The sequence below is a fragment of the Phaethon aethereus genome, assembly GCF_964289735.1.
Source record: "Phaethon aethereus genome assembly, chromosome: Z".
Taxonomy (NCBI): domain Eukaryota; kingdom Metazoa; phylum Chordata; class Aves; order Phaethontiformes; family Phaethontidae; genus Phaethon; species Phaethon aethereus.
Window position 1 is genome coordinate 66,548,762 of NC_138577.1, and position 19,061 is coordinate 66,567,822.

Genomic DNA, 19,061 nt, shown 5'->3' on the forward strand with positions numbered 1-19,061 from the left:
ATGATGCCAGAACAAGGACAGTCGAGCAGCTTGTGCCAGCTTTGTGTCATCTGAGAACAGTGTGGGCTCAAGAATGCCTGCGAGGCCAAGGATCTGACTCCCGCTGTGGTCTGGGTAGGTTTCAACTCTTTGCAAGAACAAGGTATGTTGAGAGAGCCCGCGTACTAAAGTAAAGTTTCTTGGAGTGGGGGCAATCTGGGCAGCTGTCTCACGCACTGAAATGGCACTTCTCTGCTGCTCTGCAGGTTATGCTTTTATGAAGGTCTTCAGTCAATGATAGCTAAAATACTAAGCCTGGTTTTGTTCTGGTCAGTCTGCTGAATTCAGCCGAGTTTAGAGCAGATACAGAACAATCCTCACAACTAAAAGCATGTGATTAACTGAACGACTTGATGTATGGCTTATGCAGAGAACAGACTTAACAGACCTCCAGAGCTGGAACTGCCTTTTCACTTGCGTCTTAGTTCTTCAGAACAGCCTCAGGGAAGCCTGCACACCGCCCACACCCACCGCTTCTTATGCCAACGGGCTGCGTGGGACCGGGCGGAGGCACTACTCATCTGGCAACTTGTATGGGCAGTAATAAATGCACAACTTTCACTCTGATGTCACGATGGGAGTTTACATGCTGTATCAGTGCTGCTCATCTGACTCCCCTGGTGGATACAGGAGATTTTGTGCAAGAACACAAATACTACTTTTTTTACTACTATTTAAGCCTGCTACTACCTATAGCAGTTGTAAATAGTGCTGACCTGATTACAACCTTATTCTCATGTAATAATAATCCCACGAACTGGAACAGAAGTTTTCCAGCATCTTACCTGTTATTGCTGGATTCAGGATTATGGTCAGCTATATTCACTGAGTAGTGAATAGGGCACTGACTGGCCCAGACCTAAACAGATTTTATTCTTAAGACGGCAATATCATACAGAGGTAAAATAAACCTCTGTGTTATGAAATTAGCTGCTACACTGCAGGCACCTTACAGAAATAAGTGATTACCTCATTTACTAATGACCCGTGAGAAACAAACTCCATATGTTTGTTGTTTCTTAGCTACTGTTCTAGAAAGCAGCCCAATCTGTTAACTGAGCACAGTAAATACCTAATTAAATTAAACCTCCAGCAAGCTTGAGAAAAATGTATTGAAAGCACTCTGCTTGATTACAGACATCGGTCCAAAGTAACAGACCTATTGATCTGGTCAACTTCAAGCTTATTCGCTTCACCCAATTTAATTTGAGAAGAACAATAACTAAATTTTAGTTGGAACTCTTTTCCCACTCTCCAGGGAAATAATCTGAAGTGACTCAGAGTTCAGGTGGCATACAAAAAATATTTAATAGGTCAAAGAAAACGTTTCTGTTGCAACTATGGACACAAAGTTACATAAAAAATACAAATATGGTTTCCAGTGCCACAATTACAATTGTGTCACTGACAGGGTCATACGCCATGAACAAACTTCTCTGGTGGGGGCAATAAACCAGTTGTTCTGCAAGTTCAGGATGATATTAAAAACCGTATTTCAGTGAAGTCCTCTACAGGTGAAAACTAAATGAAAACAACCGAAGAAAAAAAAGACCTACCAGCTGCGCCTGAATATGGAGGCTGCTTGATTTTGCCATGCTCTGTGCCAACCTAACATTAACCCTTTACCTACCGGGCAAGACATCTATCCGTTCTACCCAAGGAGAATTTTCTTTCATTAAAGAGGAACGAACATTTAAACCGGCTTGCTGTACACGCAAGACAGCTCGCAGCCGCTACAGAACAGTTCAAGACTCTCCTCCTCCAGGCCCAGTGGCCTGAACACCAGTGGGGTCCGTAACGATCCCGATTTTAACAGGTATCCCTGCATAGCCATACGCTTCATTATACAAACACAACTTTAGTATTTTAAACCTCCTTTTTCAAAGTAGTAAGTCAGCAGCCTTAGTCCTTACTGTTTCTTCAGAACCACAATCCTCTTGTCTGTTGGCCACCTCATAGTCTGATTTCTGGCCTAATACAGCCATGAGTGGTTTATATTAATTTGTTCTTGATCCAGTTTTGTCCCTAAGTTTGAACAGCCATTAGCTCCCATGCTTTCATGCTTTCTCCAGCACTTGTAAAGAGAAATCAAATTCAGATTTTGCTTTGCCGAGTTGAAGAGGACAATCTCTTCAAGTCACTTCTCCAAATAAGCTACCCATTTCTCTGATCATCTTCTACTTCGTTTTTTGCCAATTTAAAATTAACCTTTTCAGGCATAAGATGCAAGAGCTACATATAACATTCCAGATCAGATCTCACCACTCTTTATACAGTCTTTCCAATCTCCACTGGAAATAACTCATCTGGTACAACTGGTAAGATTGAACGTGCCACCATGCATCAACGGCACAGCTATGCTGTCCACGCAGGGTACAAACACCAATTTCCTTCCCTTTCTCTGTTTTTCAAGTGAGGAGCTCCTGGCTGTCAGCATAAATTCTTGCTATCAATCTTCTAAGCGGCTTAACTTGCATTCCGTACTTCTCAAAATTTAAATATTTTTCTATTAATTCTATCCTCAAGGCTGTCTATTTTTTTCTTGTTTGATATCCCAATATTGATCTGTATCATCTGTAGTGTCAATACCTGCATTTATGTAAGCAAATTTCACAAGCACAGGTTTCTATTCTCTGCCTGCTTCCCCCAGCCACAGATCCTACAATAATTCACCAGGTGCATAAATGCTACTTCTCTAGCTCAAGGAGTAGTACTGCCTCTCTTTAAAGACAAGTGTCACTATAAAGCCAGGCCAAAAACTTCAGGACCGGAAACAACTTACACTTATGGTGTATAATAAAACTAAATTTTACAAAGGCAAAGTTGAAGTGGTCTTGTTTTGTATCATAGCAGGCTACTATTCTTCCCTCATCACAGATAACTTTTTTTAGTGTTGAGAGGCTGCAGAGTTTCTGCAAAGGTAATTTGTGGCGCTCTACCTGAAGACTGGAAGTCTTGCACAACACAGCTTCATGCTAAAATGATACAGTCACTACAGAACTATGTTGTTTTAGAAACACAGTATTTGCATAAAAGGTTGATCTGCTGCCAGTAGGTAAAGAGCAACACTTCCAATAATTTTACCAAGATACGGTGGTCAATTGTCATTCAAATTGAACACAAACTTAAACTGCCCGTTTGAAAAACAAAATTATTTCATATCTAGCCAGAACACTGCTGATTTAACAGGGACAAAGTTAACAGATCTCAAAAGTAACAGAGATTGAGGTCACGTTCTCTTGGATCTTTCAGCTTTTTTGTGAACAAATTTCCATTTTTTTTTTTACTTTGGACTCCACATAAAGAACAAGGCCTTTATTTGACCTTGCAGCATCATAAAATGTAGACGCGGAAGCAGGACATGGCTGGGATTACTCATTGTTCAGTTCTGAGAATTATTACCCACTGACAGGAGTCCTGCTCTTTTTCTTTCTCCTAATCACAAATTGAATTCCCATCAAAAACAAAGAAATATTTGTTGTTTACAGGAAAAAAAAAAGTGCCTCACGGGAAAATACACTAAGTGAACATCTGCTTTCTCTATAGACAAGTTACATATGCTTCCTTGGAGATGAGTATCAGGTTTTCTGTTAACACATGATTTCTGACATCAGGTTGTTGTACACCTTGGCTGTTCATCACACATTCTTTTTCAATTATGTTCAGTTTTGTCCCAGTTCTGTAACTTGTATAGCTTAGCTTTAAAATCAAAAAGCCCTACAGCCAGTACAGGAAGCAAGATTAAAGAGAAGCTTGTTCTGGTGACAAAATTATACAGGTTAGGAGGAACAAGAAGCCATCATCTATGCAGCAGCCTTACCCTTCTACGCAGTCTGTCCCTTTCTTCACGAATAGCGTTCATAGTGGCCTTGGTCCTGTTCAGCTCTTCCTCTTTGCTACACAGCATGGCCGTGAGGCTCTCATTCTCTTCCCGCAAGCCAGCTAGCTCCTTTTCCCATCGAGACCTCTCTTCGGATAGATTTGGATAAAGGTCACGTCCCAGTACACCCTCAATCTCTTCTACGGTCTGCAAAAATAGAGTCATCAAAACCAAGAAAGAAGCGGAGAAGGATGATTGAACAAGACTAATGGTATGCAGGACAGGAGCGCGTAACAGGCAACTATATACACTTACAGGTACACACCCAGCCCCACAATACCATTAGTTTGCTTCCTTTGTTTGATAAGTAATATCAAACAAAATTAGTGCATATTTTGTTTGATAGTTTGACCATTTTATTAAAATATTTCATACTGTCCAACACCAAAGCAGACGGATGTTTTATAAGCAAATATAACGCATGGCACCCATGAGTGACAGCAATCTCCGTAGTTTCATCTCAGAACACTTTAAAACAAATTAATGACTGCTTGTCATGGGTGAGCACTGTGCTGCTTGTTTCCCTGTCTGAGTAACAGGCAGAAAGTAGAAGCCTGTGAATGTGCATGGTACGGGGCCTTTCTTTGTTCTAGACCAACTCCACATAAGGGCAAGGAAAAGAGTGGGACATTAAAAAAGAGGACTCTTCTTTCACATGTCCCTGAGCATGTTCTTTCCTAGAGGTGACAGATAAAAGAAAGAAAACTGGCCTTGGCTAGGCTTACATTATACCAGAAGACATTATAGCCTTTCTAGCCCCTAATAAGGGCTGGGTTTCTTTGGGATGTATAATGCCATTCAGCATTTTCTGCCCCTTGCTCCGAACTGTGCCTCCTAGGCACCGTTCAGCATGAAGGATATTCAGCAGCTTCCACTGGGTGAAACTAAACCTCACGCACACACCACCAGCAAGGGAATACGGCCGTGCCTAAACTCACTGTCAGACTGGTCATTCAACATGTTGAAACACAGCGTAACACTCAACATGTCAGGTAACTACACGCAGTTCTGATTCTACCACACAGTGCATGCTGTGCCTGTGCTAGATTTTTTTGCTTATGGAAGACCTTTGCAACAAGCAAAACCCCTCCAACTGTTGCTTATAAGCTTTCGAATCTCTCTGAAAGCAGCCTGCATTAAAATGGCAGGAAGAAACATGGAAAATAAATAGATATATGATGTAACTAGCAACCTAGGAAGTTTCATTTCATTGGATAATCCAAGAACAAGTTATAGCTAAAGCCTATGCTTTTCAGTTTAATATGGAAAACAAGTAACTCCTGTACCAAGGTTAAAAATAAGTCTACTTAGTTGTTTTGTTCAAAAGGACTTAATAACAAAAATTACTAACTAAAGTTTATGTCATTAATTTGGGAGGGATGTAAAGAACCACCTAGAGTACAGCTGAAAATGACAAACCAAGTTCAAAATACAACTCTGCTTTTTTTCTGCAAGAGATCTTCCCAGTGTGTTCAGCACTGACACTGAGGTATCAGTGAAATTTTATTATTTGTCCATTATAGTTGGTTATTTATTGTTATCAATACATTAGTCATAAAGAATAACTCTTGGCTACACCAAATTTTCTGCAAAGTTGCTTTCCTGTTGGGTGGCCCCATTTTGTTACCTACTTTTTTGGTTTGGCTTTGTTTTTTACTTTTCTTTCTGCTAGCTCCTTATTATATTCTTGCTTGGCTTAGCTGAATCCAAGTCATCAACTCACACTATAGAAAAGGAAATTTTAAATCTGGGGATATTGGGGGATATCTGGGGTTGGACTAGATGATCTTTAAAGGCCCCTTCCAACCAAAACTGTTCTATGATTCTATGAAGACCCCTTAGTGAGGAGGAAAAGACAGTCACACAAAAGGAAATAAATCTTTTTAACAACTAGTTCAAGATGCCTCTATGGAAGAAGCAGGGACAAAACTTTTGCAATCAGCTTCAGTTTACCCTTTAAAAATCCTATCTCACGTCTCCCTTCCATAAAACCGCAATAGGTTTACAGTCATAAATACAAAGCTCCATTGAGATGAGTACCTACACTATAATTCTGCTTACATATGATGACCCTGTTCATTGCAGGGGGGGGTGGACTAGGTGACCTTTAAAGGTCCCTTCCAACCCAAAGATTCTATGATTCTACATTTGGTAGTAAGGTTAAATTACTTTTCTAAGACAGCAATGCCTTGCAACATCTCTCAAAGATGAAAGAAGCTGCAGCTCTCCCTTATATTAGTTTCACTTGGACCTATAGGTCTCAAAGTATGACAAGGTAAGTTATTTCAACACAACACAAGGATGAGTTAAAGTTCTGAATGAGCACAGGGTGGTTAATCTTACAACGTGAAGAAAAGCTCTGCAATGGGAGCATTCTCTCTTGATGTAAGCTTTATTTTCAACAGTGCCTCTTCCTTGCTGTCTTCTCCTCTCCCGTCTTCCCTCAAAACTCCTCTCCTCTTTCATGCACTTCCCCTGCTGTTGCTGCACCCTTCTAGTGCCAAGTTCTGCTGTTGCCTCCTTCCTCCTTACTCCCCATGCCCCTATTTTTCCCTTGCTATTTTTCCAATCCCTCCCTTTCCCAAGCCTCTTCTCCCCCTTGGAGCACTACTGGGGGTGATAAGCCTGGAGCAAGACTGAAAGAGGAAGACTGCCATGAGGAAGCAGCAGCAATAGCTCAACACCACGGAGGTATCTTCAGACTGAGAGGCTGCTGCGGTTTCTCCAGGCTCCGCCGCTACCACCCACCCACACAAGTACAGATGTGTGTACACAAGTACCATCTGCCCACAGGCAGTGACAGGATCAGCATGAGTCTGACAGTCGTACTGAGGGCTGCCCTATAGTCCTTAACAAAGCTGAGGGACCTTTCTGCTTGCCTCTCTGCTCCTTCATTTTGACTTGATCAGTATCCTTTTGCTGACTGAACTATTACTACAATTCTCCAGTTTGACGACCGTCATGGTAACCATCCTCCATGGTAAATCAAACATAAACATTGCACATGGATATATGTATGTAAACTACCAGCTTGTTTATTTTTCTTCAAAGGAGTATTACAGAGCAGTTTTATCTGGCATGCTGCTGCACAGCAGATAAATTCAGGTATAATTTCACAGATTACAGGATACAGTGTAGTGTTCTGAGCACAGGGGAGGATATCATATCATGGTGATTCCAGCCTTGTCTCTGACATTGTCACCAGCACTCTCTGCTTGAGCTTCCTTACCTGTGTTACAGGTATGACATCAGATGAAATCAGCAAGCATGAGGTTTAAAAGAAGCAAAAAGCAGCACTTTTTCACAAGGCGTAACTCAACGGTAGAATTTATTCCTACCACAATTTATGGAGGCCAAAATTTTAGACGGATTAAAGAACACATTTGATACTACCATGGAAGAAAATTCCACCCATGACTATTAAACACAAAGACACCATCTCCAGCTCAAGAACTTTCCTAAACCCACCTTGCTGGAAGCATTTGTGAAGGAAGAAGGACATACTATGCATGTCCTTCTTGATGCAGTTGTCCCATTGGCATCTGCCACTGGACTTCTGGTCCAACCCAGTGCAGCAGTTCTCATGTTCGGAAATATTTACATGTTTTTTTAACTGGTAGACTTTTAGCAGTAGGTATCTGTTACTGATAGTTATTTACTCTTCAAAATATAGGAAGCATTAAGCAGCCTACTCTGTGGCAATTTTCCTAAACAAAGGACAGTTTTGTAACTGTTCAGTTTATCAGACAATCTGATAAATCTCATTTCAAGGTCTTTTCATTCTTTGTGGGACAGAAACAATTGAACTAGCTAGGGTCACGTGATTTGTATAAAAGAAGAAGAAAAAAAAAATTACCAGCAACAGCATTAAAAGAAACCCAGTGAAATTTAACCACCACAGCAGAAGGATTTGAAACATTTAAATGCACTAGTCCACCAGTGAAGAAAAAAGCCAACTGTCAAAGCAAAAGACAGTCAGAATATTTCAGGTTTCCGCTCATGATTCCACCTGTTTTAAAAATCTCAGTTCTCTGGCTGAGGAAGCGGGAAAGCAGAAGTGACCTGCTGCCATGGATGGAATTGCTGAGAGGGGCTCTATGTGTAGGTTTTGCAATATTAAACACATTGGTGACACACTTCCCTAGCATGTAATCAGAGTATGTCAGAGAGATTCCCATCTTCCTGAAAGGTTAATAACCTTTGTATGCTATCACTTGTCAAACACAAACAATCCCAGGCTCTACAGCATGGGCAATGGGGAGAAGCTTCCCCCCAAAATGGCTCTGAATGTAGAGATCACATGAAAATAAAAGGCCTGAATTTTGGACCAGGAGGAAGCTGCTGACAGTTACTTGTCATTATAGAAGTTTGATTGTAGTTAATGTGAATGAACAGTAAATAGTGGGCTTAAAACAAAAAGCTTGAGAATTAAGCTTATGGCAGTTTTTTTGACATTTTGTTGAATCCAGCTCCTGCAGAAGTTTTTATTTTGTCTCACTTCAGCAACCCTCTGTAGGCCTCACACGGACCAATCTCCACCTGTTTTCCAGGATCCCCAATCCCTCTCTTGGTGACTGACTTCTGAGAACACTTAACCCTTAAAGTCCAGATAATACTGGGTAACATTAAAAGTATTGATCCTCATCTTCTGAGATACTCAAACTGCCTTAAGACTATTCCCAAGAGACTCAGAAGTCAGTCTGTCTCTCTCTCAAATATACCCACATTCTTCAAACTACTACTCAACATTAATTTCTTTATAGGCCATTATATTCCTCAGGGACCACCAGGGACAGAGGCAACCTTTCCCAGTAGTATGCCAAAGGGTTGTCTTAAGCCCCACTTTGTGATCAAACTGTCAGTGTATTTGTTCTAATATAAATGAGACACTGTCACCTTTCCATGTGACACAAAAAACTTCCTTCAGCTTTTTCCGTATATATAGTAAGATATTTCACAGTTCCCTTGCTTTCAGGTTCTGAATTGCAATCCCTTCGTTACACGTGCTATCAGGCATCCCTCTCGTTCTGTGACATGCACCATAAAACCAAGACACACAAGCATCAGTTGAATTATTTGCTCCTGTGTCTGGCTTGTGTCATTAGAATTGTACCACACATGCTTTGTGTTAAATACTAGCTTCATATTTTAAGCCAGCAAAGTCACAACTTACGCACAGTTTATAGCATTTAATTTTCACATTTCAGTGACAATTACATACCGTGTTTTCAGTGACTAGCTGTGTGACCTTGGACAAGTGACAACTTGTTTGCTGGGTAACCTTCAAAAAGTAAATTAACTACTGAGTATCCCCGTTTCTCTTATCTCTGAAATGCGCAGAAGACAAATATTTGAGATCGAAAGTTAGTATCTCCTCCTGTGCCTTGGAAAATTCGGTGTATAACAGGTGTATGACTGCTTACCCACCACACGCTGTGAGCTGGAGTTGATTTCTGTGAAGTACTTTGACACCTTTGGAAGTGCTGTTAGTACAGAATGTGATCAGGTGTCTCAGGCAATGTACATGCTGCATTTAGAGCTGAATGTTACCATTACCTTAATGGCTAAATCACAATGTTCACTGGCGGTAGTGAGTTGTTCAATATGTCTATCCACTTCTGCTACTGATAAACTGCAGCTGCTTTTCTTCCTTCCGCAGACAACATTTTCCAGACCTGTCAGCACTCTTTGCAGTTCTGAATTCAAGTCACTACAGTTATCTAAAAGAAAGCAGAACAAAAAAAATATCACAACAGTTAGTTGACTACTCAGTGAAAAAACAAACTCTAATCCAGGAAGTGCCTGTTCCAGAAATCTAGGACTGATACTGTTCAAGGAATGTCCTTGCAATGTGCCACTTTTTCCTCGTCAACTGATAGGCTAAATACCATAACCACATCAACTGAAATAATGAGTTACCTCCCATCTTACAAATAACACTCTCCCTACTTACCTATCTGCAGTGTTCACTCTTTGTTCAAAAATCTCTTTCTTTTCAGAAGGGCAACATTATAAGACACGGCATGCTCACACCCTATGCCGCTTCTTTTTTGTTATTCTTTTTGCCATTCAGGGCCCATTACCTTGATTTTATATACCCTCAAAGGTTTTTCCTCTGTAAATTCAACATTTTTTTCTGCCTGGTACATTCATTGACATTATGACTTGACATTTTTCAGAGGAATTTTTGTGGCTGTGCTTCGGCACTGCCTGATTTAAAAAATCCTGGTGTTTACAGAAATGATCCCTACCGACGTAGAGCCCATGTTTAATTTTTGTAGTTATTTCTTCTTCAAATGCAATTGCAGAACGTTCAGGGATCACAGCACACCATGTTCTTTGCTATGTTCCATGCCACAACCGTATTAGCAGCATATACAACAACACTATTTTAATTATAAAATGCAGCAGAGAATCACTTATTTTTCAGTCTTTAGGCAAAGCTTTTCTAGTGCTCTGGGCACTGTCACAGCATCCTCCATTCCTCTGAAAACAACTGGGTCTCCGTACTTTGCTAGTTCACTTCATCAACTATTTTTGTTTTACTTAGGCTCACATCTGGCGACAGACACTAGCAGTTCCTAAGGCAGACATGTGGTAGAACTCACCTTTGTGTCTTGGATGTGCTAGTTAGTATTTCTGGCTTACTAGTTTGCAATAACTACCAACTGTAGAGGACACAAGCAGTGCACTATGAGACAGCAGTGCACCAGCAGTTTCTGAATCTTACTAAAAAGCGTGGCAGGCATTCTTGCTGGAAGGTGTTATTTCTATACTACTGCTGCACGCGTTTCATCACGGTCAGATTCCCTAGAAGCCTCGTAGCTGTGGTTCTTACAAGGGACTCAAGTAGTGTGGCATTGAACTGTGTCCGAAATTTAACTGACATGAGACAGCAGATGATTGTAGACTGCCTTGAAGTCTCTCTCTGTAAGAGAAACTGAACGCAGCTGGATGAAGGGAGGAGATGATCAGAAAGTAATAAACTGTAAACTCGTTACCACAAATGTAACTCCACAGCCTACTGCACATAAACATGAACCTACTGCTGACTGAAGAGTTTAGAATGGTATCACACTGTTGTATGAAAAATGCGAATGGGCAACACATACAAAACTTTACTCTTGAAGTCATATTCACTAGTTTCTGACTAGCAGCCCCGCATCTGTTGTAATACTACCAAAAATCCCTCTATAATAACACTCACTTACAAAGCAACATATACCATGCAGGATGCATAATTCTAAAAACCTCTATTTTGTTTCTTTGATTTTTTTTGTTTCTGTAACATCTTCTACAGCATTTTGTCCATTTAAACAACCTTCACAACACCTTGTATGATGAGTTTTGTTCCTGCAAAAACATTTTCCCCAGAAAATAAGGGTTTTCAATAATGAGAACCCCATTTCTCACAGAAAACAAATACAACCCAATCACAAGCTCTGCAAGACATACTGGAGAGCATTCATAGCTTTAACTCTTGATGTTTTATTGCCTGTAGCAATAGAGCAGCATATCCACATGCATTAGTGTATCGTGATGTATTACGGTTTTTAGTAATTCACTGATGCTCATTCCATTAGGGCAGTAAGCAAGGTCATGCACATGGTTATTAGGTCATGATTTTGTATCCTTATATACCCATATCTAGAAGGATAAAAAACATACACAGAGTCACAGAATCACTAAGGTTGGAAAGGACACATACAAAAGGATTTATGTTCACAGGAATACAGAAACAAAACCCAAAAAAGGACAGAGGCTATGTATAGAAGAAAAACATGGAAAAAATGCAAGAATCCCTAAAGTTAACATTCTTATTTTTCATTTTATTGCCACGTTTCCCACTGTTACCAGAAATTTAAATTGATAACTTGCTGTTAATGTACAGAAACCCTGTTTCAGTTCCACACCACGAAGAACAAAATCAAACCCTAACCCAAAATAAATGCTGAAAAGTAAATGAGTTTATTTTTTTTTTGTCAAAAGAAAGGAAAAGAAAAGGAAAGAAAATTAAAGGAAAAACAAGTCCTCATGTTAGAATCTGTTCAAGTAGGAACTTAATAATAAACATTAACTTTTGAAAGTGAAAACATTAATTTTTAAAGAATATAAAACCCTCTACTAAAATATCTTGACTCCATACAATATTTTGTTGAGTATACTTTGAATTCCATATGTCAGACCCTTTGCGATTGCATTAATATTGTTCTATCAATGTTTCTAGAAATTAAAGGCACTGAGATACAAATGTGCTGTGTCAGGTCATATAATAACATTTGTTATATAAACAAGCTGTATTTGTTTATAATCTCCAGATTACATACTCTGGAGCTGATATATTAATTTCAATTTAAGAAATCATACAGAAAATCTTTTTCATATGGTTGCTTACAATATCAACATGTTTTCTACTTTACTGAACTGCTATTGAGAGCAATGAACACTACGCCCAAAAGTCAGCCCACTCTCAGGTCCATTCCTCTAAAAGGCACTGTACTGGAAAAAAGGAGCAAAAATTTCTCAAAAATGAAGTGCACAGCTCTGAACAAGTAGAAACTGTTTTAATACAGTTTCTTATGTCCGGAAGTAAACATTGCATGTTGCATTAACACCACCAAAGCCTCATGTAGAGTTAACAGTTTAATATCTAAAGATCACAAGTTCTGCAATGGGCTTAAGACTGCTATTTCAATGATCTGCTGCAACACTGCTTGTGTACAGTATTAGCCATGGAAGATCCTAGGCAACCAGGTAGTTTACCTAGGAAAAAAAATGAAGACCAACTATTGGGTTTTAAACACAAATTAAGAGAATTCTCTTAAGAGAATCCTGGAAATCAGTCGTAGTGAGGATTACAGCAGACCTCTACTAGTCTACAGCTATGGTGCTCAGCAATTGTTCCCAAACACTTAAAACATTATCATACCGAAGGCTTAGTATCTGCTCATGTTTATATCACAAGCTTTATGGAGTAATTATTCTATACTTGGAAGCTCTTCAAATTATCAGTAGCTGTGTTTGTATGACAAAACAGATGAAATTCTGAAGGAAAGATGCTTGCCCTTTTAGTTCTTAATCAGAAAAAATTAGTTACAGGCTGTCTGGAGGTCCTCCCTCCTTGCACTGTGCTTGAATGGCTTGTGTCAGATTTATCCTTGTCTAAATCCACTTCAGTAAGCTATTCCTACTCCATACTTTAAAAAGGGTCTCCATTTGCAAGAAGTGCAGACATCCTTTATAATTAGGCTGTAAAAGAACCGGACAGACAATTCCATTCCTCACTCTTTTCCCCCCCAACTTCTACTCTGTCTGCAATTCTTAACAGTTAGACTACTTTACAGGCGCATGTAAGGTACGTGAATAGCTTTTATCCCCGTCTTCTTTCCCAAAAGTCGTGAACTCTCCTAAACAATCACGCCATTTTAGACTCCACAGCTATTCTACATCAAGGCACAGCAGTTACTTCACATCTAAGTTCACAGTTGTGGAGAGGCTCAGCATTTGTTGTGATTAACCACAGCCTAGATTAATTTATTTCCTTGACAAACATTTGGATTTGCATTTCAAAGGCATCACTTCTACTAAGAAGCATAACTCACCCACGTCGGCAGAGACCATGGTGGACTGATTCTCTGGTACCGAAACAGAATTCTGGTCCATGCTGCGTGAGTCTTCGTTAACCTCATGCTGGCTTTGGCTGAGGTCTGACCGCAGCTCTGAATATTCATCTTCCTCCCTGCGACAGACAGCAAAGGCAGAAATAAAATCCTCTGAGGAAATATGTATCTCTGTCACACTGACTTCAGACCTCTAAGGTGAGCCACAGGACACAACCCACACAAGTATAGTGTTTTGTCCAGCTAGTAGAGAAGAGTTTATACCCTCTACTGCAAAGCAACTGCGCTACGCCTGTAACACGCACTTGCAGCAGCCAGTGCCTGGTTTCCATGTCTTTATTCCCAAGTTCATTATCACTCCAGACCACAGTAAAACAACGGGTGGAACTGAGTGCAAGCAAGGATGTGTGCGAGAAAGACACATACTGCTCAGCGGTAACTCCCCAACTGACAATTCTTAATCAGCAGAAGTGGCTTTTGATCCCAAAGTGGATTAGCAATAACCAATTTTGGTCTCTTTCTCAGTTCAAGGATGCCATCGGCTTGTGTGCAAAGCAAGCGTGCACATGCACATACCTGCCGATGTGTATCAAAATGCTTTTGGGGACTGGTAGGATTTTAATTTTCTCTTGTCAGAAGGAAGAGAACAGGTAAGTGAGTATAGTGCTGAACTGCTGGACTTAGCGGAAAATAAAAAGCCTCAATTACCTAGGTGTTAACTTATTTGTCAAGCTGGTTCTACTAAAATAATTGAGGACACAGAATACTTTAGCCAAAGCTAATGAGCTTAAAAAACTAGGGCTTTTCCCTCCTGCCTCCACATGAAGAGTTCAAAGCACTGGGAAAGAAGATAAGTTAATGAATAATAGCTTCGCCTAAGAACATTTGTAAACATTTTTTCTTTTGATCCACTTGCTGATTTGACTCAGGATTACTTTTTTCCTCCCATAGTGACTATTTTGACATTAAAGTATATACTTTAAAAATGAGAAAACCACCAGTTTATCCAGGTGCAAAGCCCCCCGGTAAGTAAGCAAACAGCCATCGTTTTGTTACACCTAAATCAAACACAGAGATTAATTTTGCTGCAGATTCAGCAGGAAAGCATGAGAATGGAACTGTCTGGATTTGGAAACAATAAGAAAAAGCAAAGAGCTATCTGGGGATCTGCACCTGGGAGGAGCACCTGTAATGTTAAGTCTGGTGTGTGTATGCTACATGATGATGATTGTTTCTTGCAGAAATATTGCAGGATTTAGCCTGAAGGTCTGTCTGGATTTGCCAGGCAAAACAGCAGAGAAGATGGTCCATACATACAGGGAACAATGACAGAAGTCTGCTCTCAGAGTAGCAGAGGTGACAATTTATGACCCAGGCCAATTCAAAAAAGGAATTTCAGCTTGCTTGCCAAACAGGTTTTCCTATGGTACTGAGATGTAATTTCTACAGGAACGATTATGCTCTTCTACGCCTTGCATTTGCTTCACTGCGAAGTAAGTCTGACTTTATCAGAAGCACTTAGTGACTATTGTTAAACAAAAATGCAGGTCAGCTGGTTAAAATTGAGATTTAGATCAAAGAAAGCTCTTTAAGGTACCGTGCAATAGTTGTTTAAGAAAAGTGTGAGAACTAAACCCTGAATAGCAGGAGTTAAAACAGTGTAATGGAGACACAGAAGTGTGAGTTCATGTCCCATGGACTCGTTTATTACTAGCCATGGCACAAGCCAGTAGTAATTAGCTTTAGACAGAAACAATTACCAAGCACTCAAACAGTTGCATTTTTTTGATCTGAAAGTCATTCTTTTTTTTCATTTATGAAACAATTAGTCCTGCATTTTTAAAACACAAATTGCCTCTACAAGTGGACAAGAGGCTGTATTGATCATAAATCAATGCTGCATACAATAATAATTTCTCACCACTCTTCTTTTGGCCTTTGTTGCATAGATTTTCTGTTTAAAATCCAACACAGGTTTATCTAGCTAGCACTAGTGCTGTTTTTTCACTTTAAGCACCCGCAGTATCTTGGGGCAGTTGAAAAGTATGTCACATGGTAGAAATCACACCCTTCCGACTACTCAAGCCAGAAGTCAGTTTCTGCATGAACTAAGACCTGACCAGAAAGATCAGAAACCTATTTCTGGTAAAGCGACAGCAAGGTCAATCGGTCCCTCCACCACCGGTCTCGCAGGTCGCAGACTGAGGGCTAAAAACACAAAGGGGAATTCGAGGGGCATGATGCAACACAAATATAAATTCTGCCTTTAAAACTGAAGTTGGCAGTAACAGAAGATACTGTTTGAGACACCCCCCGCCCCGGCTTCCCCCAAAACAGGAGAAGAGTCTTCCAGTGGCACGGGAAACGCAAGGCGCTCAACGGCAGGCGATGACCAGCCACTGAACTCATGCCACACCACCCAGAAGGTGGAGGCATTACAGCTTCCTTGTTGCCGCCATCGTCTAGGGCCTGGCTGGAGAAAGCAGGTATTTGCTCTCCTATAGGTCCTGACAGTTCCCAGTTGCTGGAATGTCACGGTGAGTTGGAGGCAATTAAGATCAGGTCAAGCTGTTCTAAACGCAGAGCAGCCTGGGATCAACGCTGGAAGAAAAAAGTGTTTTACAGGTAGGTCTGCACTTACTGGTTTCCTCATGTTCGGGTGCAACCAAGGATCACAACTGCACAGACACTGAAAAAAACTTGATCAAATAGCGAGCAAAACAGCACACTTTCAGCATCCTTTTACACCGCTGACAAGTTCTGCCTGGATGCTGGCAAGGTGCACATTCTCTTCACGGCTACAAACAGTGCACAGCTTCACACTCAGTGCTCACCTCACTGGTGCCAGCAGCTTTTCAACAATCATTTTACTTGAACAAGTATTTTTAAAGCATTCTAAGACCCTCAGATAAAAAATACTACAGGTGTATGTGCGCTGCAACCCAGAGAGTGACTGCTCCCTATGTACACACACTTGAGGTCCCTCTGAACTAGTTCACTTGTGAACAAACAGCAACACACTTGAGACAACATGGGAATTGATCACTGAAGGCAGGTGGGGCTGGGCACCGTATACTGAAGACAACAGCATCACACCCACACTGCCGTTTGAATTGAATCCAAGTAGTTTTCACCTAACACCTATTTAGAAGCTAGAATCAGACCTCCAGCTCATTGTGTAAATATGACTGACTATAAGTGCCATGTGTTGTTTCTTGTGATGCTGTAATCTATTCACTCTCCTTCTTCCTCATTAACTCCCAACACAACCTCCTTTCTGAGTATACTTCAGCTTAAAAGCTATAAGTCTGAACAAATGGTTTTACACCAATGGGTTACAAGCTTCTTGACAACTGTTCCAAATAATCCTTAGCAGGCACGAATATTCAACAGAGTATATTTGTGTTTGGTATTGTTAAAATTGCTTATTATGTCTAGAGTTGCACAGTATCCAAACAGCTGCTGGTTTATAACTAAAAGCAATTTGATGTCTTCATTTTTCTTTTGATGAACTTCAATTTGACATCTAAGAAAGATGGTCAGTCATAGGCTGAAGTAATTTCTGCATAACCAAGTTACAGAAGATTTTGGTAGCCAGACATGATTAAGAAAAAAAGAGTTGAATTTGCATGAATCTAAGGCAATATTAAAAAATTCTGAAGTCAGGAATATTCACCTTTAATGTAGACACAATTCTCTGTTAGTGTGCTACTGTGTAATTTGTAAACCCTTTCTGTGCTTCAGAGTTATCAAGTGTACCGTTTATGTACAAGTATCTACAACTGGGAAGATCCATTTGATTGGCTTTGCTGTCTTCTAAGTTGTACACACTTGGGAGAGAAAATGGGAGTAAGCATACACCTTCTCAAAGGACAGAGAAACTTTGCAATGCAAAAAATTTGTCTTCTGCAAATTGAAACAGCAGCAGTAGGGGTAACACTGCCACCGGTATCCATTTGACATGCTAACAGGAACACCAAGCTTTCACTTGAAAAGAAGCTGACAAAATGTGCTCTGCACAATCATCATAGGCTCTTCTGTCCAACAGTCTTGCAGAGTATGATGAACGCCTGTGACTTGAGTTTTACAATGAACTTAAGCAAAATACAAGCACCTCCTCTCACTCTCCCCCTAATAACACAGACAAGAACAGTGAGACACTGTCACTTAATAATAATTTCCCAAGGAAAAACAGAGCCAAGGTTTATGTCTCCAGACTGCTCAAATAAAAAAGCATCCTCATCCTAGTGGGCCACTTCTTTAGTGTCTTTTTGCTCCCAAATTGCTACCTTCTTGAGCTGGTAGTGGGTAAATTCTGCACTGTCACACATGAAGAACTAGGCAAGCCAGAGGCTTGTTTACTTGCACATTATGAGTACAGGCAACCGTCCTTTTAGCCTTAATATCAAATCAGTTACAGCTGCATTTCAGGGGTTTTTTTTTGTGAGGTTGGGCTTCCAAACCAGCTGGGCTGTCCAGAGTAGCAGCCGGGAGATGAGACAATTGCAGATGAATGTTGGCTTGCTCCCATAATCACGGTGACCTCATTTTCCTTAGGGAACGCTGGAAGAACATAGCACAAAAGCAGCAGCAATCTTCATGTGGCCACCCACATGGAGCTTGTTGTACCCAAAAAAAGGCTAACAAACCTAGAACAATCCCTGAAACTTCTAAAAATACTCCTGTAAGTAAGATCAGCATATCGGGTATATCTGGGAAGAGGCACAGGCATTGACATGCAACTTAAGGTCTCTCCTACAGCTGGCATTACTAAACCACATGAGCAAAAGATACTACACTTCAAGCTGTGTAAGACCCCTAACATTGTAGGGAAAGAAAAAACCAAAAAATCCCACACCAAAAAACAAAACGAGGAAAATTCCTGGAATAGAGAATATTAATTAACTTATACAGCTTGACAACACTCCTCAAATTGTTGCAATACATTATTCAGATTTAAAAACTCTTTCTGCCCTACTATCTGAGGGTACTACTCACATTCAAACAAAGAGCTGTAAATTTAAAGATAATAAAGCTTAAGGAGGACAGTCAAATACCCTCCATGAAACTCGGGTTTCTTCTAATTGTTTCCAGAATATTTTGGGGTTTTGGAAAGAACCATGAAGAATGGTTCATCAAGCTACATGTTAGTTTATTTTTACAGCCTAAAAACGATGCATGAAAATCCTGAACCGTCTCTGCGTGTGTCAGCACTGGGGAAACATTTATCTGTTATGCAATTAACTGTAAACTCAGCAAAACCGTTTCCAGAAAGACAGCTTAAATTCTGTGATGGCACAAAGCCTCCACTCAGTATTACCTGCAGCTACACAAGAGCCAAATCAAAACTAAACCCCCTCCAGTGTTCTGGTTTAGAGCAAAGCGTAAATGCCGCGAGGGCCGTGCTCGCAGAACCCCTTCTCTCAGGACCGTTTTGTTCCTGCTGCCGGGCTCACTGTCTCCATATCCAAGGGTGGAGTGCTGTGAGTCACACCTGTCCCAGCAAGGACAGGAATTACACC

At 40.5% G+C, this 19,061-nt stretch overlaps 1 protein-coding gene across 2 annotated transcripts in view; it reads right to left on the bottom strand.

The window, feature by feature from the left end:
• The window catches only part of MCC (MCC regulator of WNT signaling pathway), a gene marked incomplete at both ends in the record, with an annotated part of 207,246 nt that overhangs the window by 39,816 nt on the left and 148,369 nt on the right, over positions 1-19,061 (bottom strand). For both annotated transcript variants that reach the window (XM_082012897.1, XM_082012898.1), the window contains 3 exons: positions 3,860-4,066; positions 9,476-9,639; positions 13,522-13,658. In XM_082012897.1, coding sequence (XP_081869023.1) covers positions 3,860-4,066; positions 9,476-9,639; positions 13,522-13,658 — 508 coding nt within the window. The remainder of the gene's footprint in view (positions 1-3,859; positions 4,067-9,475; positions 9,640-13,521; positions 13,659-19,061) is intronic.